The 22815-nt window shown below is 38.7% G+C and overlaps 2 protein-coding genes across 4 annotated transcripts; both read left to right on the top strand.

The window, feature by feature from the left end:
• Positions 1 to 2964: 2964 nt before the first annotated feature.
• LOC311486388 (CD276 antigen homolog) lies at positions 2965 to 6511 on the top strand. The gene is made up of 3 exons (XM_084542211.1): positions 2965 to 3351; positions 3734 to 3772; positions 4616 to 6511. Exons 1-3 carry the CDS (start codon positions 3036 to 3038, stop codon positions 4942 to 4944), a joined length of 684 nt encoding a protein of 227 aa, XP_084398337.1. The 5' UTR covers positions 2965 to 3035; the 3' UTR covers positions 4945 to 6511.
• Positions 6512 to 7786: 1275 nt separating this feature from the next.
• LOC311486379 (butyrophilin-like protein 2) lies at positions 7787 to 21502 on the top strand. 3 transcript variants are annotated; one of them, XM_084542197.1, is made up of 10 exons: positions 7787 to 9563; positions 10775 to 11107; positions 11705 to 11743; positions 13468 to 13746; positions 14030 to 14362; positions 15213 to 15251; positions 16556 to 16834; positions 17048 to 17062; positions 20083 to 20166; positions 20340 to 21502. In XM_084542197.1, exons 1-10 carry the CDS (start codon positions 9242 to 9244, stop codon positions 20414 to 20416), a joined length of 1800 nt encoding a protein of 599 aa, XP_084398323.1. In that variant the 5' UTR covers positions 7787 to 9241; the 3' UTR covers positions 20417 to 21502. The 3 variants fall into 3 exon arrangements, with proteins under 3 accessions (XP_084398323.1, XP_084398325.1, XP_084398324.1); XM_084542199.1 differs by having other exon boundaries at positions 9430 to 10400; XM_084542198.1 differs by having other exon boundaries at positions 9541 to 9563; positions 10282 to 11107.
• The last annotated feature ends 1313 nt before the right edge of the window (positions 21503 to 22815 follow it).

Here is a 22815-nt window from a genome sequence, read left to right as displayed (position 1 = left end):
CCATGAGTTAACGGTAAGTGTTGTTACACATTGATATTTGAAAAGTATAAAACTGTACAGTAGTAATTGAAATGAATAGATTTATTTACATATTATACAGGCTGGGTTTTTTTGATGCCCTGGATTCTGGACTGAGTGAATTCTCTCCCTGACGAGGGGGATGGCGAGCCAACCCGTTGGATTGAAGAGAACCTTCACCATGCGTCATCATTCGTCCTGTTGATGTGGTAGGACGGTGGGAAAGACTTGCAGGAACAATTGGAACAATTTTTTCATTTTTTTCCAAAGAGAGACATTTTATTTTTACATAAAGAGTGCACCCAGTTAAAAGACATTCAAAACCAAATATTACTTAAGGCCGGCAGTGTTTGTAAATTGTATATTATTTCACATGTTTTAATACAGTCAGTCTGGTTAAACTCGCTTTTGTGCCTTCTTTTACTCGTCGGTGTCAAATCATTGTTCATTACACCTCCCTGTGAATCTAGACAGTTCTGGTCCAGTGTCTACTTAACCTGCCAGGTGGGTTACATCAGATTGTTCTTTTAAGATGTGCACATTCCTGTAGCCTGGTTTCATCTGAATAGATTTCAAATTTTGAACTGATTGTGGAGAAAACTGTGATGAGTTCCTCACATGTTTATTGTGGAGGTAAACAGCAGCTGGAGCTGAGTTTAAGGATGAATGACTGAAAACATGTTTCTGTTTCATGTATTAATGTGTGGTAGGTCACAGTTTCCTCATCGCTCCACTTCATCTGATGTTTTCATCTATTTTATATCAGTTCTTCATTTTTACTCATTCATTATTCTGTTTCCTGTTGTATTTTATCCACATACCAACAGTTTGTGAAGTTTTAGTTTGAACTTTAAGGTTCAACTTAATTTTTATTCTCAAATTAAAAGTGTACAGAAACATATGGAATGAAACCATCATGTGTTAATAATTGATCTTCACTTATTTTTAGTTTGTTGTAATCAAATAATATGCAAACCTTGGAGCTTACTTTGATATAAATACTACTGGTTATGATTGTTTGTGTGTTGAGTTAAAAAATAAAAGGAATTAAAAAAAACTCCTCTGTTAGGCTGGTAGCTGGGAGCTCCAATATGCCTTTCCCATACAAGGCTGTGTCACTTAAGCAGCGTGGGACACTGAGCCACTTTCTGATGAATGAATTAATCATCCTTTCTATCTTTTCTACCTTTGAAAGAGGAACCTCATACACTGTCAGCGGCCACATTAGCCGGGGCAGTAAACCAGATTGCAAGCACCATAATTTTAACTTTCCAGATAGTCCTGACTCTATGCTTGAAATGCCTTGAATCATTTATTCAATTCAAAGAATGAACAACAGATAGAAAACAGGACTCATGTTGCTGCCTGCAGAGCTGCTCACTGTATCCATGGCAACGCTGGACGTTTGTTCAAACAGTAGAAACTTCTATCGATGTCCAACTTGGACCTCTCAGAGAAAACGGTGTCTACATCTGAGGAGTTGGTTTCCATTAAAATCCAGTCCTCCAGCACAAATGAGCGCCCTAGCCTCCTTTAGTGCCTTCTCAAGCTTCAGAGAAGTTTGTGTGCTTTGCACCATTTTTACACTTGATTGCTGAAACTTTATTTGTGTAAGTATATTGTTGTTTACTTATTCATTCATTTTTCTTTATCTGAAACTCATTTGTCTTGTCTTGTCACTGGCTGTTCAAAGGTTAATTAAAGTCCAGCTGTTAATATCTGTTGTACATCTTGTGTTGCTGACAATACATTTACATTTAGATGATACATAACCAGTCTTTCATGATCTCAATTATGTGTGGATGCAAACTTTATGCATTAATGAGCACGGTGGTTCTTGTGTGGGGCTGTTTTGGAGCAGCCACTGCTGTGGGAGGGGTGCTGCGGGACAGATGTTGCTCCAGGATGGGGGTGTACGAAACTGGGAGGGGAAAAAATCAGAGTATACCCACTAGAATAAAGTAGACTACATCACTGCGTCCAGGCTCATGTCGGTTACATAAAACATCATTAAGAGCGCTTTCATTTTAAAGAAAGGTAAATAAGAGACATAATAAGAAAAACTAAACTGAAGCTAACCAGTCTCCATTTTATCTTTTAAAGTGAATATAAGGAGCATCATGGAGCTTCTACTACTTTATTTTCTGCTACAGGTTAACTCGGAGGAGAAAAAATAAGTTTGTGATATTGTCACTATTTGCTGAACACAAAACATATGCAGCTGCAATTTATGCTTATTTTGGTAAAAGACGATATGCGTGTAATGTCCGACCTGTTATTTCTGAGTTTGACGCTGTTCAATTAATTTTTCACAACTCAGAGCTTGTTTTATCCCCAAGTCATGAACGCAGCATCAACTGCAGCTGGATCTCAATTAAGATTTTCCAGGACCCGCCCCCACCCTACTTATGATTGGCTAGTAATATTAGTTTGGTTAGGAGCGAAAGCTGGTTTCCTCTCATTCCATTGGTCAGCGAACTCAACTGACTCCAACCTGACAATAACCCAAATCAACAAGTTTTTATTTTATTTTGTTTTTTCATCGCAGTCAATCGCCTCACGCCGGAGATCCGACACGGTGCCGGAATACTTTAAGCCCTGGATATATCTTAACAATGAATCATTATCTTTCTGTTGTAATGAGGTAGGCCTGTTCTGGTCAAGAATTAAACTGTGTGTGTGTGTAGGTGTGTGTGTGTGTGTGTGTTTATGTGTGATACACCTGATGACACAAAAAGAAGAAATTTATCTATATATACTGTAAAACAAGGAGAATAAGAGCAAAAACCTACAACTGCTGTTTACTTTTGCAAATAAAAGTTTGTAATTAATCACTTTATTCTTTTAGTGCTTGTATGCGGGTAGGGGTTGGGGGGGGCCTGGCTTGTCTTGGACACAGGAAAGGGGGGCTTCAAGGAAAAAAGGTTGGGAACCACTGAACTGTGTTACTGACTGATCACTCTGGATGTGAACACACTGATTAATACAATAAATGTTTTTGTCTTCCAGTCATCAAGATGAGAGTGAAAGAAGATGAAGATGTCATTTTACCCTGTTCCTTAGACTCTACAGACATTAGGGCTCAGGTCTTTGACTGGAATAAAGATGATCAGAAGAATGTGTTCATGTACACAACAGGCAGTCATTATAATAACGGTCGTCCAGGTCAAGATCCACAGTTCAAAGGTCGAGTCTTTCATTTTGAAGATCAACTGCAGTCTGGTAATGCCTCCATAGTTATCAGGAAAACAAAGAAGACGGACAGTGGAAGTTACAGCTGTATTTTTCCATTTCGTCAGCCAACGATAAGATCCACCATTGAGCTCATTGTTGGTGAGTATTTCCATGAAACAGTTAAAGACTCCTGATTATTTCCAGAAGCGACTGGTTCATGTGTCCCAGATGGACTCAAGTCAAATCATCATCAAACCACTAGTAAAATGATTCAATTTGAGCCTCTGCTCTTGATCTGTTGCTGTTAGACCCAACTCTGTGACTATAAGCCACTAAACACTGATAGAAACCAGTCTCTTCTGGAAATGTGACAGGACGTTGATGACATCTGTCAATTTGGCTTTTTTTTTTTTCTTTTGATCATAAAATATTTTTGTAATAAACAAAATGATAATTTATTTTCTTGTCCTCAGTTTTATTTACTGTCAGGTTGTTGATTTCACACAAACAACTCTAACACATATTTTCTTTTCTCTTTTAGATTGTATCTTCAAAGACAGAACAGAGGAAAATATTGCAGGTGAGTCCTGATTGTGATGACGTCACTGATGAATGGATCTCACCTGGATGTGATGGAACTAATCACTGATTATTGGACACATTTATACACCAACATCTCTTTAGTTTGGACCAGTTTTAATCATGTAGAAGGTTTGTAAATAGTTTTATAGAAATGAAGTGACCTGAAACTATAGAAAGTACATTTTTGGCGTCTGGATGATTCTCAATACTTTATTTATGATGCACTAATATTGATAAAGGTTTTCTAAACTGGTGTAGCTGTCTAAGTTCAAATCAGATGATCTTTACATCTCCATGTATCACTGATGGAGACACATTAACATCTTTCTGGTTAAATGTTAATGATATATTTCTTAATATTTTACACATCTGTACTAGTGATGTTCTTTATTTCCATTCTAATCAATCCAGTATCAGTCAGTGTATCTGTAATGATCCTCTGACATTGATTTAGTCTCATCTGTCAGTTTCTCCTTCATAAAAGTACTTCAGTCTAATTCTACAGTTCTCCAGTGTTCAGGTCATAATGTTTAGTTGTATGATAATGTGGGTGACTATTTGTGACGATATTATATGGATTTATTGTGTATTATAAATATCTATTCTATCCTTGGTGATATAAAATAATAATAGTTCACTCTATAAAATGTTAAGATGAAATTCTGTTCATATATGGAGTTCAAACAAAGCTGAGAGGTTCAGTTCAGGTATATATTGAGTTTTTCTTTACTCCTAAACACATTATAATCCACATATATAGAATCAGAAAGGATGAACCAAAACATTTTACTGTTATATGTCAAGTGTTGTTTTCAATCTGTTGTTTATTCTGTGTTCAAAGGTTCATCTCCAGAACCGTATGTCACAATACTTGCTCAAATAAAGGACTGGGCTCTGCTGGAGTGTGAAGTTCAAGATGTTTTTCCAGAACCTAAAGTTCAGTGGTTGGACAGTGAGAACAACAGGGTTTCTGCTGAAGAACCACAAGTCACAGAAATTGAAGGAAAATACAACATTATCCTCAAGGCCGCTGTGACAAAGTCTGATGTCTATCGCTGTGTTTCTACACAAGAAGAAATCTGTCATCAGATTGATCGAAAGATAAAAGTCACTTTGCTTGGTGAGTTATATTTTATTAGAATCTTCTGTTGCTCTCATTTATTTTTTTAACTCCATTCTCTCATAATTTCATTTTTGAGTTCTATTGAATTGACACGTGTTCCTATTATTTTGACATTGTAGTCAGTGGGCTAGACTAAATAACAGAAACACTTTAGTGTTTAATTCAATCCAGTTTATCATCACCACAAACTCCATCCTCCACAATGATCATCCAGGTGAATCACCACCTTTCTGACACTGATTCAACATCAACTGAACATTAGAACAGTCATGAAGGAGGATTTAATGCAGGACTGTTATATTAAGATGATTCATTTTCTCTAGAATGAACAAACACCTTTATAACATGTCAGAAACATTACAGGCGTCATAGAAGTTCATTTAATAACAGATCAGTCGTTTGTAATCGTATCTTAATTGTACAAATGAATCCAGTCGATTAATTTCAGTAAGAACATGAAGATAAAGGAAGAAATAAGAGGAGGAAGTATGAACAAGAGGAGTGGATCAGAACAACATGATTTAGTTCATTTCTGATACTAAAACACTTTGAGGTGACATAAACGTCTTTGTATCTTGAAGACCTTTCACCTCTCATCCTCTTGTCTTTGTTTTAGTTTTGTGTTCAATATACCATGACCTGGATGACGAGACTCTTCACAGACTTAATTTTTGTTAACATCCCAATTGGAGTCACTGTCTGTCCGTACATTAAGCCAGTGTTCATTATAGAAGTATAACATGAATATGTTTTAATAGACAGTTAAACAAATAAAACATGTGTCAGTGTCCAAACATATATGAACTAACTGGATATTATTCTTTTCTTTCCTGCAGCCAGACGTGGCAGGTATTAAGAAAAAGAAACTCATCCACTGAACAGGAGGGTCGACAGCTGAACCAATAAGTCATCTGATGATTTCTATGTTTCACTTTAATCTGTTTTTATTCTTGTGAGGACCATTGAACGTGTTCATTGACAAATCTTTTGTTCTCATTCATAAAATTTTAAAGTTCAGGTCTGGTTTGAAAGTTAACGACAGAAGTTTGAAGAAATGGATTTGAGTCAGACACACTAATAAATGTTGTATCAGAGGAAACTCTGTGACAAGTGAAATGATTCTGTTTTCTTCCTGCAGCCAAATTTAAAGTAGTCGAAGTAGCAAACATGGAGAGGACTGAGTATAGATGGTAAAACTGATGGTGACAGATCTTGAGTGATTTATGTGTTTCACCCTCACCTCGATTACGCTGAGAAACGTTTGAGGAAAATTGGGACATTTTGTCATAATATTTTCTCAATCAGAGGTAGTTTCATTTTTATTTGAATCCAAAATGTACAGATGTTGATCCATGGTACTAACGTGTATTTAATTGTAAAATGGTGAATGCTTGCATACATAGTGCTTTTCTAACGTGCAGCAGCAGACAGTTAAAAGACAGTGGCACAGAGGTGATTAAAAAGAGGCACGCTATTAATAAGGTTCAAGGTTCTTTATTTGGCCATTTGTGCATAAAGCAACAGTCCAGGCACATTGGAAATCTTGTGCAGGGCTCTCAGAGTCAACAGTTTAGGTAGTTAGGAAAGGAAAAAAGGTATAAAATATGGAAATCACTATACCACGTTAGGAAAGGCACTATAGTAAGAAAATATAAATACAAAATATAGAAACATACAACAATAAGAACACAACAAATAAATACAATAGAAATCCTATATCTATTGCTCTTACATTTTGGGAAACGTCTTCTCAGTGTCTTACTAAGAGACGAGCAGATTAATACCTCTCATATGAAGCTACACCCAGCACCTAGTTAGCTTAGCTTCATAGCAAATCAGAGTATTTCACAACATGTCAGATTGTTCCTTTAAGATGTACACGTTCCCATAGCCTGGTTTCATCTGAATAGATTTCAGATTTTGAAGTGAATGTGGAGAAAATGAAGCAAAGAAAAATCTGATTGACTTCATGGAGGTAAACAGAAGCTGGAGCTGAGTTTAAGGATGAATGAGACGTTACTTCTGTTTCATGTATTAATGTGTGGTAGGTCACAGTTTCCTCATCTCTCCACTCCATCTGATGTTTTCATCTATTTTATATCAGTTCTTCATTTTTACTCATTCATGATTCTGTTTCCTGTTGTATTTTATCCTCATACAGTATTGTGAGGTTTTAGTTTGAACTTTAAGCTTCAACTTTGCTTTTTATTTTCAAATTGAAAGTGTACAGAAACATATGGAATGAAACCATCATGTGTTAATAATTGATCTTGTTTTTAGTTTGTTATAATCAAAGAATATGCCAGAAAATGTAAACCTTGGAGCTAACCTTGATATAAATAATACTGGTTATGGTTGTTTGTGTGTTCATTTAAAAAATAAAAGGAATGAAAGTGATTTTATCTTCTGCATCAGTTTCTATAATGACTTCCATCTGCAGCACCTGTTCAGACAACCATTCACACTCACTAACACCCGTCAGTAAAGTTAGCTGGGTATAACTTCACTGCTGTATCCTGGTCCTGCTGTGGCACCACTCAACATTATCAGCCGCTGGTATTTTTTGTGTAAGAGGTAAGAAATCTTCATGACTCCTTAATCATAAAGAAACATTTATAGATTCAGCACAAATTTTAATGAATGTTGAAGGATTTCACTCACAAGTCTGCAGACTACATTGGGAATTGTGACTCTTTTCCATACTGGTCAACAAAAGCTCTTCCATTATTTACCACTTTGACTGAAAATCCAGTGTTGACAATTTTCTAAACTCTTTTCCTTGAGGCAGAAGTTCTGGCTTCATCTTCTCATTCAGAGCGGTTTAATGTCACATCAACAAGACTAAATATGTTACAGTCATACATGAATTATATTATCTAGACTATAGAGAGACAGGACATATGATAAAAGTGAGAACAAACATTATATCAGTGGCACACAGACAGATAACCAGGGGAACGAGCCAAGCCCAGTTTGTTGGAGATTGTACAATTTAAGGTGAGGCTCAGCTCGTCGCTGCCTCAACTCGTGTCCCTCTCTGGATTTGAACCTGTATTTATTATTAGAATCACACAGAAATTTATATCACAGACCAACAGACAGACAGCATTTATTTTATTATTACTACTACTTTCCTCCCTTCACCACACGTCCCGGATCATTTGACTCTAAAGAGAAATACAAGCAGGAAGAATCAGCTGCAGAAACAGCTCTGCCAAATAGTGCACCATAGGAATAACAAGAATAACAAGGAGTGGATGTAATGAGAGAACACCAGCACCCATGTTGTAACTTTATTTCTGAAGATGAATCAAATGCTTTCATTCTCACTGAGGCTGTTTTGTTGAAGCAGTAATTAGTCAGGCGTCTGGTTTCCTGTAATAACCTCTAACAGCTCCACCCAACAATCTGCTGCAGAGATTTATAACTTCTACTGAAAATAACGTCTGAGTGAAATCTGGTTTGACTGCAGTGTTCTGCTTCATGTCCATACCTGTCTGTGTTTCTCCTCTTCTACTACTTCTGTTTTTATATTGTTGCTATGATGCTTCAGTTTGCAGCCTTTTACTGTTGCTGATGTATCAGCTGCTCCAGGTTGGACGAGCTTGAACTTCTTCATAATAACAGGAAGCTTTTTAGATCTTGTGGTTTCTCAAGATGAGGTTTGTCACCAACAAGTGGGTCCAAAGATAAATCAGAAGGACTTTGTTCTAAAAAGATGTTCCAACAGTAAAATATTTTTTGTCATGATAAAGTGTTTTTTTCAGAAACTCTTCACAAACCACCTACCACTTCTAGGAGGACAAAACATTTCACTGATTCTGTCTCACATCACAATAACATGTTTGATTTAGTGATCTACACAGGTGCACAGCCTCTTTATAGTAACAGCTCCTTTCATCCACTAGGTGGCGCTGTTACCTTTTTGATTCCTGCTCTTAGATTCTGTCAGTTTTTGAGAGTGGGAGGTGTGTGGCTCAGTAAACTCTGCAGGTTTTCTCCTCTACAAGTCATCTCTGCTTCATCAGTCCTCATCACATTCTACATCTGTCAACCTTGAACTGAACAAATATTTACCTGCTCTGTTTAAACTGCTCAGTCAGTCACGTTAAGTCAGTCAGTAACAGTCCATTCAGTGCATTTCTGCAGATAAATAGGATACTGTTATAACATCATAGAACAAAATTAAAAACCTGACTGTTCTCTCAACTGTTCATGAACTGATTGTTTTCAGTCTAACTGTGGTGAAACATGTAAATTGTGTTACTGACTGATCACTCTGGATGTGAACACACTGATTAATACAATAAATGTTTTTGTCTTCCAGGGCCATTTATCATCAAGATGAGAGTGAAACAACATGAAGATGTAATTTTACTCGATTACTTGATAAATACGGACCTTAGATCTAAGACCTTTGACTGGAAGAAATTTGATCAGCAGAATGTGTTCCTGTACAGTGCAGGCAGTCATTATAATAACGGTCGTCCAGGTCAAGATCCACAGTTCAAAGGTCGAGTCTTTCATTTTGAAGATCAACTGAAGTTTGGAAATGCCTCCATAGTTATCAGAAACACAAAGGTGACAGACAGTGGATATTACTACTTTCTGGGGTTGTCTTCATATCTTGATAGGGGTGAACCAGAGACCATTGAGCTCATTGTTGGTGAGTATTTCCATGAAACAGTTAAAGACTCCTGATTATTTCCAGAAGCGACTGGTTCATGTGTCCCAGATGGACTCAAGTCAAATCATCATCAAACAGTCACAATGACACATCTAACATGGTCCAGGTCCTGCCTCATTGACAGGCTGCACAACATCTTCATCTCCATAATATCAGCTCCATTAGTTGTTCCTGTCTAACAGTGTTTGTCTGGAAATAATCAAAACCCTCTACTGTTTATGTTCTGAGAGTTCTCACTGAATAAAACCACTTTTTGTGTCTTCACGTGACCAAAGTTCCAACAGTTTCATCTCATCTCAGATTCAATTTGAGCCTCTGCTCTTGATCTGTGTTACCTGAACCGATCTAATTGGCTCCGAACCGTAGTTGGGAGCGCACCGGCCTCTACTTAGCGTCCCGCTTGTGGCTCGTAAGTTAGCTGGTAACACGCCAATGTCTGGGCCCCGCTTGAAGAGGAAGGAGGACTCGAGGGGAATGCCGGTCACAAACGACTTTATTTGGAATGACAGGAACTGCGGCCTTAACAACTTTGGGTGCGGTATAACTGAACCTATCTAAACACTGCCTAGACTGCCTGGCTTCACCTGTGGAGTTGTAACATCGCCCTCTTGCACACACCATTCTGGCACTTCCTTTTTCCCACAATTCCCTGGTTACACACAAACATTAATGCTCAGTGTGTTGTCCTCTCCAAAAGGTCAGGGACATACAGACAAAAACCTCTTTGAGGAGGGAAGGAGAACTTTAAACACGACTGCTGCAGCTCCTCAGTGTTGACCAAGACTTTCACCACGTTTGTGGTCACTTCCTGAGAAAGTATGAACCAGACTGAAATCCACTTCCAGCTCCACTTAAACCCACAGATTAACATGTTGTATCTCATCTAACAACCCAAATAATGCTCCACATGAATTTCAAACGTAACAAGAAGGAGAGGATGTAATGAAAGAACACCTGCACCCATGTTGTAACTGAAACACATTGGATCATATGTTATGAAGCCCAAATTATATCTCTGAATATTTCTTTCTGAATACATTTCTGTTGATGAACATGATACTGTTACAACAAAGTCTGAACACACAAAGATTGAAAAAGAACAAAAAGTCAAATCTGACTGTTCTCTAAACTGTTCACAAACTAATGTTTCAGTCTGTCTACAGTCTACAATAAATGTTTTTGTTTTCCAGAGCCATCTGTTACCATGATGAGAGTGAACGAAGATGAAGATGTCATTTTACCCTGTTCCTCTGGCTCTATCAACATAAGTTCTGAGACCTTTGACTGGAAGAAAGATGATCAGCAGAATGTGTTCCTGTACAGTGCAGGCAGTCATTCTAATAACGGTCATTCAGGTCAAAATCCACAGTTCAAAGGTCGAGTCTTTCATTTTGAAGATCAACTGCAGTCTGGTAATGCCTCCATAGTTATCAGAAATACAAAGGTGGCAGACACTGGAAATTACAGCTGTATTTTTCCACATCATTGGCAAACAACAATATCCATCATTGAGCTCATTGTTGGTGAGTATTTCCATGAAACAGTTAAAGACTCCTGATTATTTCCAGAAGTTTAGAAGTTTATTTCCAGTGACCTTCTTGCTGTGAGGCATCAGTGCTAACCACCTCTCCACTTTGCCGCCCGACTCGAGTCCAATCATCATCAATTAGAATAATAGTTTTGATCATAAAATGTTTTTGTAAAAAACAAAGTGATAATTTCTTTTCTTGTCCTCAGTTTTATTTACTGTCAGGTTGATGATTTCACACAAACAACTCTAACATATTTAATGGTCAGTGTGTTGTCCTCTCCAGAAGGTCAGGGACATACAGACAAAAACCTCTGTGAGGAGGGAAGAAGAACTTTAAAGATTAACATGTTATATCTCATCCAACAACCCATGATCAGCAGCTTTTTTGACCACTGGACTGACATGAATAAAGTCAATCTAAGTCTAAATGTTACAGGACATTTGTAAAATATGTGTCTTGTTTTTTAGTTCCGGATTATAAAATATCAGTGTAACACACAGGGTCACACTTTATTTTCTTTTCCTCAGTTCTGTCTGACTCTCAGGTTCATGATATCACACAAAACACGTGTTTTCTTTTTTCCTTTAGATGGTGACTTAAAAGACAGGACAGGTGAAAATATTCCAGGTGAGTCTTGATCAGTGAATTTCAACTATCGTTAAGTCAGGGGTCTTATAGAGAGATGGAGCAGGGACCCCCTGTATATTGTATAGAATTGTGTTTTTATATTAAACTGGGCCTAGTGTCATGTATTAACGCACCTTGTTATTGTGTGTTCAGTACTAAGCTATTCAATCAACACACAGGTTCATATATTCCTGTTTTTTTTATTTTAAACATCTGGTACAGGTACAGTGAGGAGGGCGTGGCACAGCCATTTATAATCACATGACCGCCTTCTCCACCCAACAAAAGGCAAAACACATTTAGAGGCCCTGTCCAACAAACCTACAGTCAATGTGTTATGAGATATGAACTAAATAAATGCTGCTGGCTTGTACAGCCTGCTCAGCAGCTAACAAGAAAATATTTATGTATGTCTCATTCCTCAGATAAATTACGTAAAACACCCAGTCAGTGCACGATTAAACCTACAGTCTAAATGAACAAAGTAAATGCTGCTGGCTTGTATGGTCCGCTCAGCAGCTGACCAAACAAAAACATATCGCTACCAACCAACATGAAGACATCAGATACCTGGCCTAGTCAACAGCAGTATGCAGCATGTCATTGGGGTTTTCAAGTGGGCACCTCCCTTCACTGATGTTTCGTTAAGTTAACTGTCCACTGTATCCTTCGACTGACTGAGAGTCATTCCAGTTTAACCTTAATCTTAAACTCCTCAGATAGGCTGATAACTGGGAGCTCCAATATGCCTTTCCCACACAAGTCTGCGCCGCTTAAGCAGCATGGGACACCGAGACATTTTCAGATGAATTAATTAATCATCCAAAGCGCTCTCCACTTCAACTTCCTTTTCTCCACACTCTCCCAGTTCACCCATTGACCCTGCTTAGCCATCTCCATCTGAACTAGTGGCTTCCAATAACATGCTTTGCTTTGCTTTGGTCAATGTCAAGTTCGGGTGTAGCCCATTGCTTATTAAAGCCTGGGCTACTGCCACAATGAGTCCCTAGTGGGAACTGTTCCGTTCTTTCAGCTGTCTTTCCATGCTGTCCTAGTTGTCAGCTGCACTGTTCGCAACAGTCACTAGCCTAAGCTAGATTTAGCATTCACATAATATGTATTTAGATACATATAATATGTATGATCATCAGGATACTGGCCTCTGCATCTTTGGGTCTGGGATCTTAGTCAGTTGAGGACTGAATAGGCTCTTAGTCAATCATGGAGAACTTGACAGAGATTCGTGACTGGCTCAGCAGCAACAGGGGTGTGTCCTCCTCTGTGTGTGCAGGAGTCTTGGAGGGACGGGTCCAGGCTAATCTTGAGGTGTCAGTGAAGTGGTGCCCAACAACTCCAACAGTTTTGCAATATGCTGGATTGATGTTCATGTGTATTGAAAGACTTTTAAATTTGTAGAAAAATAAATGTGGAGAAAAAAAAGAAAGATAAAGATAAAGAAAAATCGTCTAATTAACTAAAGAGCGCCCCTGCAATACCTCCATGGCCCCCTTGGTGGTTGTGGACCCCTGTTGAAGACCTCTGCACTATATTTTATATTTATAACATTCTTTCAATTTCTTTAATCTTATGAAACGCTGCATAGAAAAGTTCAATGCTGGGAGACTCTTTCCTCTTAAAGTTTTAAAGACAATGTATTCCATAAATCAGACAGGTTGAACCAAAAGCATTTTTCTTCAGGTTCTGATTTATTCTGTCTTCCTCAGGTTCGTCTCCAAAGCCGTATATCACAATACTGAAGCAAACAAAGGGCTGGACTCTGCTGCAGTGTGAAGTTCAAGGTGCTTATCCACAACCTAAAGTGGAATGGTTGGACGGTGATAACAACACAGTTCCCACCAAGATACCAGTGGTCACTCGAAGTAAAAAGCTATACAACATTAAACTCCAGGCTAATGTGACCACGTTTGCCTTCTATCACTGTGTATCCACACAGGAGGATTATGGACATCAGATTTATTCAGAGACCCACATGTATTTGTATGGTGAGTGGTATTTTATTTGCATCTTATTCATGTTTTCTAAAGTGTGACTTTGTGCTCAGACTGAATGTGGTCTGAAAAGAAACTGCTCAGTCCGCTGGTTTAATCGCAATATGTCATCATAGTGACACATTCATGAAGACGAGGAGGTTATGTCAGTTAGTAACAGTCCATCCAGTGCATTTCTTTCTTTTCAGTCTGTGGTGAAACATGTAAACTGTGTTAGTGACTGATCACTCTGGAAGTGAACACACTGATTAATACAACAAATGTTTTTGTCTTCCAGGGTCACCAGTCACCAAGTTGAGAGTGAAACAACATGAAGATGTAATTTTACTCGCTTACTTCAGAAATACGGACCTTAGGTCTGATACCTTTGACTGGAGGAAAGATGATCAGAAGAATGTGTTCCTGTACAGTGCAGGTTTTCATTCTAATAACGGTCGTCCAGGTCAAGATCCACAGTTCAAAGGTCGAGTCTTTCATTTTGAAGATCAACTGCAGTCTGGTAATGCCTCCATACTGATCAGAAACACAAAGAAGACAGACAGTGGATATTACTACTGCCTGTCTTCACATCTTACATGGTACACACCAAAGATCATTGAGCTCATTGTTGGTGAGTATTTCCATGAAACAGTTAAAGACTCCTGATTATTTCCAGAAGCGACTGGTTCATGTGTCCCAGATGGACTCAAGTCAAATCATCATCAAACAGTCACAATGACACATCTAACATGGTCCAGGTCCTGCCTCATTGACAGGCTGCACAACATCTTCATCTCCATAATATCAGCTCCATTAGTTGTTCCTGTCTAACAGTGTTTGTCTGGAAATAATCAAAACCCTCTACTGTTGATGTTCTGAGAGTTCTCACTGAATGAAACCACTTTTTGTGTCTTCAGTGACCAAAGTTCCAACAGTTTCATCTCAGATTAATTTTGAGCCTCTGCTCTTGATCTGTTTCTCTGTAGTTCCTGGGTTCATGGTGCTTTCAGTTCTAGTGTAAATGTAAAGCCAGCATGCTCATATTGAATGTTAATAGTGCTCAGGGTCTAGTTTTAGATTATCCATGATAACGATAGGAGAGTGAAGTCTTGTTTGTGTTTGTCTGAACCATCATGGAGCCACAGAGGCTTTAATGCTCAGTGTGTTGTCCTCTCCAGAAGGTCAGGGACATACAGACAAAAACCTCTTTGAGGAGGGAAGAAGAACTTTAAAGATTAACATGTTATATCTCATCCAACAACCCATGATCAGCTGCTTTATGACCACTGGACTGACATGAACCAGTCTCTTCTGTAAATGTTACAGGACATTTGTAAATCTGTGGCTTGTTTTTTAGTTCTGGATTATAAAATATCAGTGTAACACACAGGGTAACACTTTCTTAACTTTTCCTCAGTTCTGTCTGACTCTCAGGTTCATGATATCACACAAACTCTAACATGTTTTCTTTTTTCCTTTAGATGGTGACTTAAAAGACAGGACAGGTGAAAATATTCCAGGTGAGTCTTGATCAATGAATCTCACCTATGGGTAAGTCAGGGGTCTTCAACGTTTTTCAGGCCAAGGACTGCCAAACTGATAGAGAGATGGAGCAGGGACCCCCTATATATTGTTTAAAATTGTGTTTTTATATAAAACTGGGCCTAGTGTCATGTATTAACGTACCTTGTTATTGTGTGTTCAGTCCTAAGCTATTCAATCAACACACAGGTTCATATATTCATGTTTTTATTTTAAACATGTGGTACAGGAACAGTGAGAAGGGCCTGGCACAACCATTTATAATCATACCTTATCATCTGATACCAGGGCCAATATCAGCATTGTCTTTCAACTGCATGATAAACAAGCAGACTTAGAATCACAAGTAAAAAGGAAGATAAAACTAAATTAAATTAAATTAAAATAAAATATGAGTAAAATCTAGTAAAATAAAAAGAGAATAAGCAAAAATATACAGAATTAGCACATGAACAAATGTACAAGAAACAGAGATGGAAGAATATATATTATATACTTAGGAATGATAATAAGGTGTAATAATGTCCATTAACAAAGGTGAGTGTCTGTGTTTGGGATGAATGACGTCCTGTAGCGTTCACTGTGGGAGTGGAGCTGGATCAGTCCACTGTCCCTCTATGGTCCGGTGGAGTGGATGAGATGGATTGTCCATGATGGAAAGCAGTTTGTCCAGTGTCCTCCTGTCCCTCACTGAGACAAATGTCTCCAACTCACTGCTAGCAACATGACCAGCCTTTCAGATCAATTTGTGGATCCTATTGATGTATTTTCTGCTGGTGCTGCTCCCCAACAAACCACAGCAAAGTACAGACTGATAGAAAGTCTCCATCAACTTGCTGCATAGATTAAAAGACATGAGCTTCCTCAGGAAGTACAGTCCACCCAGGCCCTTCTTGTCTTCTTGCCCAGATACTTATAGTGGTCCACTACTTCCACCTCCAGGCCCTGGATGGTGATGGGCTCCACTGGTGTCCTCTTCCTCCCGAAGTCAATGACCAGCTCCATGGTCTTGTCCACATTCAGGAGTAGGTGGTTTGTCTGGGACCACTCCACAAAGTCTCTGATCAGTGTCCCATACTCCACCTCCTGTCCATCTCTAATACACCCAACCACTGCAGAGTCATCAGAGAACTTCTGCAGGTGGCTTCAACTTCAGTTGAGGACTGAATAGGCTCTTAGTCAATCATGGGGAACTTGACAGAGATTCGCGACTGGCTCAGCAGCAACAGGGATGGGTCCAGGCTAATCTTGAGCTGGATTTCATTTATTCTGTCTTCCTCAGGTTCGTCTCCAAAGCCGTATATCACAATACTGAAGCAAACAAAGGACTGGACTCTGCTGCAGTGTGAAGTTCAAGGTGCTTATCCACAACCTAAAGTGGAATGGTTGGACGGTGATAACAATACAGTTCCCACCAAAGTACCAGTGGTCACTCGAATTGAAGACCAATACAACATTACCCTCCAGGCTAATGTGACCACGTTTGCCTTCTATCGCTGTGTATCCACACAGGAGGATTATGGACATCAGATTTATTCAGAGATCCACACTTGTTTGTACGGTGAGTGGTATATTATTTGCATCTCTAAAGTGTGGCTTTGTGCTCAGACTGAATGTGGTCTGAAAAAGAATAATGAAATCATAAACAGCTGAATGTCTCTCAGGGAAACATTTTATTTTCCACATTTTTTTTCCGTTTGGTTGATTTCACACAAACATCTCTAACATGTGTTTTCTTTTCTCTTTTGCATCTTATTAAAAAAAACTGAAACAGAGACCATCATCCAAGGTGAGTCCTGATTCTGACTAATGAAGATCTCACCTCTATGATGTAGATTCACCTCTTGTCTCGTTATGAGTTTTATGTTTTCCATCTAAATGATTGGATCAACATTTCATCTTTACGTTACTGAAATGAACATTAATGGTTTCCTGTTTTTTTCAAAGGAACAAGAAATTAACATACACTTAAACATTTGATCTGCTGCTGTTTGGTTCAAATTAATATTTACAATTCATTTGTATTGTGAACGGTTTCCATTTAAATTTATAATTCATCGGTACGACTCCTTAGATGGTAAAGTGGACAGGAGACATAAAGGCAACAATCAAAAGAGTCAGAGTTTGTGTGAGTGAGAGGAAAAATGTTTTATTGACGAACAGAAAAACTACTAACACAGGAACACAAGTGTGGAGGAGTGTGGGACAAGGTGGTCTGAAACTGAAAAAACATGCAATAAAACTGGACCTAATGTGATGCTGGACTCCATGACTCTCATCTACAAAAATGGATCTTAACCAAAAAATAAATACAAAGGTGGCACCAACCCTAAAACCTAGTGCTTTTAGACAGAGACGTGCTATGTGAATGGAAAAAAATAAGTATTTATCCTCACAACCTCACTCCACAAACCACAAAATAAATGATTTTCAGCATAGGAACACACGACCAGCAGCTCAGGCATTCAGAGAGTGGAGCGTTCTGTTATATTGGAGCCCTGGATGATTGGTCAGCCGAGGTCCACAAGTGCAGGTCAATTAGGCTGAAGGTACCTGACAGAAGGGGGACGGAAGCCCAGGGCCCATATTCCTAAAGATTCTTGCACAAACAGTTGCTCCTAGTGGCCAAATTTGGGTAAAAATTCTTAGAATCATGATGTTTTCTGGGCGGCACAGTGGCGAGGTGGTTAGCACTGATGCCTCACCGGCTCGAATCCATGGGCCAGCTGGCCTTTCTGTGTGTAGTCTGCATGTTCTCCCTGTGTCTGCGTGGGTTCTCTCCAGGTTCTCCAGCTTCCTCCCACCGTCCAAAGACATGCTGGTTAGGTTCATTGGTGATTCTAGATTGGCCGTAGGTGTGAGTGTCTCTCTGTGTTAGCCCTGTGATAGACTGGAGACCTGTCCTGGGTGGACCCCCCCTCTAGACCAGTGACAGCTGGGATAGGCTCCTGCAGACCCCCACGACCCTTAAAAGGACTAAGCGGGTATAGAAGATGAATGAATGAATGATGTTTTCTAAGAATTTCCCCTCAAAGTTCAGAGTAGATCCTGGTAAAGATAAAAGGCATTCCTAAAGAATCTTCAGAGAGCTCCGAAGGTGAGATCTGTTCAGAGCAGGGAGGAGGACTTTTAAGAGGCTTAGGAGTTTCTGAAGCAGAAAGGAGTCATTTATCTGTTGTGCTATATTTTCCCATTCTCCCATTTTAGATTCTATGGACTTGATAGATTTGATAGTCCAGTCTATGCCCATTATCACTAAAAGTGTATTTTCATCACACCTCCTCACTAAGATAAGAGTTTCTGTCCATTCCTTGCTCAGAGTTCTCTGAGAATCTTCTGGAATCACTCCTAAGCTAAGACTCCTAGCTAGAAATGTTTAGGCTAAGTTAGGAGCTCTGAGAGGATTCTATCTTTTCTAAAATGTTGTGTTGTAAAGCTCCAATAAGAAGCATGATCAGATGAAGATGTTTCTGAGATGTAGTCCAGAGTCCATCATCACAGCCTCGGCTCAGGGAGGAGAAAACCTCCAGACAGACTGGCCATACGTCCGGATTTCGGCCGGACAGTCCGGAATTTAAACGCCTTGTCCGGCGTCTGGCGCAGCCTCAAGCCGGACGCTTATTTGTCCTCCTTTCTGGAGTTGCACCTGATCGCAACGCTGCATATCGTACAATGGTGTAAGACTTTCGGTTAAAAAAAAAAAAAGATTGGTTAAAAATGATTGGTTAAAAGCGGTGTCACTCAATTCTCTGATTTCTCATTGGTTGAAAATGTAAACAAGCCGTCCCCTGGTCCCATGTGCTCGCTGTGTCACTCATCTCGTTAACTAAATGTTAACATGCCGAAAAGCCGAACCTCATTCAATGCCGAGAGGTCAAACCATCTCAAATCAGTTAAAATACAGGTGGACTGCAGCTGCACACACATACATAAACACAAATACACTGCAGACATGTCCCCAAAGGACAGAATCACTGTGGAATACAGTGGAATACGACTTTTCAGTTCAATATTCACCCGTTACATGGTGTTTTTTCTTCTTACCGCCTTTTGTTCTATATGGAGGAGTTCTATATGCTTATTAAGAACTGGAATGTATATTTTTTGCATTTATTTATTTATTTTTATGTAAACTTAATTTGCACATTTATGGCCATAAATGTTCTGCTTTCTGACGCTGCACTTTGCAAGACAGATGTATTGAATAAATACAAATACTGTGAACAAATACTTTTCGCCTTCTCAGGAATATTTTTTCCTCTTCTGTTACACATACATCATGATATATCATAGATAAATTGTCTTGTGATGAACAGAGTATCTTAGAATCACTGTATCATGATACCATCGTTATCATGTACAAAATTGTATTGTCGTGGGGAGTACACTAGAGTTGTATGTTGCGATTTTTCTTTTCTCACTAAATGCCGCAAAGTGTCCTCCTTTTTGGTGTTGTGGAAATGGCCACCCTAGGTCAGGATCACAGCAGGAGGAAAAGCACAAGTCACATGGAAAAGCCTAAAGTAGAGAGGCAGGACAGAGATTCAAACATCCTTCATACTGATGAACAACACGTCTCAGAAAGAGGAGGATGCTACAACATCAGCCTCCTCACTACTGACACCAAAACCTAAAGCAAGCTGTTAGCTGTGAAACCAAGCAGGAGGAAACTGGACATTAGATCCATGCTAACATCACTGAGCCTGGTTTTAATCTGCACTGACTGCTAGAGTTTAGATTTCAGGAGCATGGACACATGCTGGTGTTCTCTTTTACTGCGTGTCATTAACTTCATGTCTTCTGTTTCAGGTTGGAATGTTGGATGGGTTGTCGCTGCAGTAATCTTTGGTGTAATTTCTGTTGCTGTTACTTTTCTTTACGTCAAACTAAAATGTAAGTTTAATTATTTCTACCAGTAAATATCATCAGACAACAACAGCTTCTTTCTCTGTTTTACGTGTTCAGAGACATGTTAACATGATTGACACTAAAACACTTCTAGGTGGAGGAAATGGATTTGAGTCAGACACTGTGACAAGTGCAATAATTGTGTTTTCTTTCTGCAGGCAAACATAAAAGTGAAGACGGTCAACGAAACAGAACTCAGGAGTTGTATGAATGGGGAGAAGTTACGGTTGTCTGACTCGTCTGCTTCTATTCTTGTGAGGACCACTCTGAGTTTCAGTGAAAACATTTGTGGGACATTTTGACGGAATATTTACTTATTCAGGAGGGAGTTTCTGTTTTATTTAAATGCAGAATGTGGCAAAGGGGATCCATGTCACTGATGTATATTTTATGGTGAAACGGTGTAAGTTTACATAAATAGTGCTTTTCTACTTTAGATATAGAGGCCTCTGGGAGTACATTTCACCTTCTTTCAGCTCCTTGAAATCATGATCCTGTTTTATATCAGTTCTTCATCTGCTCATTTAGTATTATGTTTAGATTTGTATTTTATTCACCCACCAACAATATTGTGAGGTCTTAGTTTGAACTTTAAGCTTCAACTTTTCTTAAACTGAGTCGGTGTCTTTTGGTTTATTATTATTTATTTCCTTGTGTAACCAGTATAATGTTCTACATTGAGTTTTTTTAATTAATTAATTAATTTATTTTTGTGAAGGAGGGAGGCGACGTATCAGTGTCCTTTCAATCGTCTTTATTTCCTGATGACAAAGACAAAAATAAGAACAAACGAATGATCGGCTTGATCTCCCTCAAGCGAGCCCCTAAAATGTGGACATAACACAGATAGATATATTAATATTAACCCATGAAATGAGGCCCAGTAAAGCATAAAACAAATGGAAAGAAGGAAACTGCTCACCTCTCTCACAGAGCACAAAGACAAGAGGGAGAGTGTTGGTGGGACAAGGGCCTTTATAGAAATATGGGGTTCCCTGAAAAAGGAACACAGGGAACACAGGCTAACTGAGGTTTCCACCCAAGGAGAAGTAGCTCACAATTGTCAGGTATGTTAAACAAACATAAAAAATACATTTTGTGTAATTTAATAACATACATAACCCCTGTTACACTTGATTTGATCTCAGTCTGTTGTTTGTGTCCTGTAATCCCAGAAGATCAGGATGAAACCTTCAAGGTAACCTAACTTCACATTAACCATTACTGGTCTAAGTGTCTTTTAGTTTATTTTAACACTGTGCTGTTTTTGAATATGGGTTTGTGTGTTCACTTAAAAATAATAAAAGTGATTTTGTCTTCAGCATCAGTTTCTATAATGACTTCCATCTGCAGCATGTCTTTATGAGAATATTTTTCAACGTTTACATTCATTAAATATAACATTACATTTAGATGAAATAAGCTGTTTCGCTATAAATAATAAAAACTAATATTCAGATTTAGAAGAACAGTGTTTCTGACAAGCTGAGCATGAACAGTGGAGGATATTTGTTTCCAACACTGAACCATGAAACTGAATCCCAGCAGACTGTTGCTGCTTTCTCAGCTCTTTTACCATTTAAATATTTCCAGTTTAAATATGAAATACTGTGCAGTTGTTGGACGAGGAACATTTATGTTTTAAAGTGAGAATGATTCTTTAGTTAGACTCAACATGCACCAGGACTCAAGGAGATGTGAGGAGGTCTTGTTCTGTTCCAGGGGCTGAAAAGGTTCAGGATGAGGACGTAGCTTCACCCATTACTCTAAGACTGACTGAGATCATTTATACTGGGAGAACTTCAGCTTCAAACTTTATTTAAGGTGTTTTAAAATAAAATCCTGTAGTAAAGTCTTTGCTAATTGTGAAAGTGTTACTTTATACATAATGACAATGACACTGTGGGCCTTCTGAGGGTGTCCTGTGGTGTCTGGTAACAGAATGTTGTTAGTGGGGGGGCCTTTGAGGGGAGGGGCCTCTGTGGATCATCCCACAGATACTTGATCAGTTTGGGATCTAGTGAATTTGGAGGCCAGGTCAACACCTTGTGCTGTTCTTCATGTTTTTTTAGTTGTTCCTAAAGTGTTTTTGTGTGTGTGTCTGTGTCAGGCTGCATATTGGACATAGTTTCTTAGTTTAGTTGAAGCTAAAGGGGTTTATGTCCTGTACTGCAGTCAGCCACCAGGGGGCGTCATCACACAGAGACAACAGTTTGATTATTGTCATGTTTTATTTAAACTTCTCGACAGAAATAATGAAGCGTTACCTGAAACTACACCATAATCAACAAGTACATCATCACCTAACAAAATCAGAGCTGAAGTTTGAATCAATTAAATGTTCAAACTTAATCATCTACTGATTTTTCTTGATTTATATTTTAATCAAAGTTATTCTCTTTGGATTGTAGAAAAAAAAGAAGAAAAACCAAACAAACAGCTGAATCATTAACTGACTGATCTTCTCATCAAAAGAAACAAATAAATCTTGAGCTGAACGTCTTAATCAAAAACTCTCATATCTCATATATTCAAATATGACAAAGTTTGGATTGTTTCCATGCAGGTTGATCTCATTTATCCAGGAAGTATAATGTCCTCAGTAACAGACCAGAGGAAGGTTTTTATTGTCCC

Source organism: Chelon labrosus (genome assembly GCF_963514085.1).
Source record: "Chelon labrosus genome assembly, chromosome: 4".
In the NCBI taxonomy this organism is placed as follows: domain Eukaryota; kingdom Metazoa; phylum Chordata; class Actinopteri; order Mugiliformes; family Mugilidae; genus Chelon; species Chelon labrosus.
The sequence above is the reverse complement of the archived record's forward strand: the minus strand, read 5'-3'. Positions and strand labels throughout refer to the sequence as shown.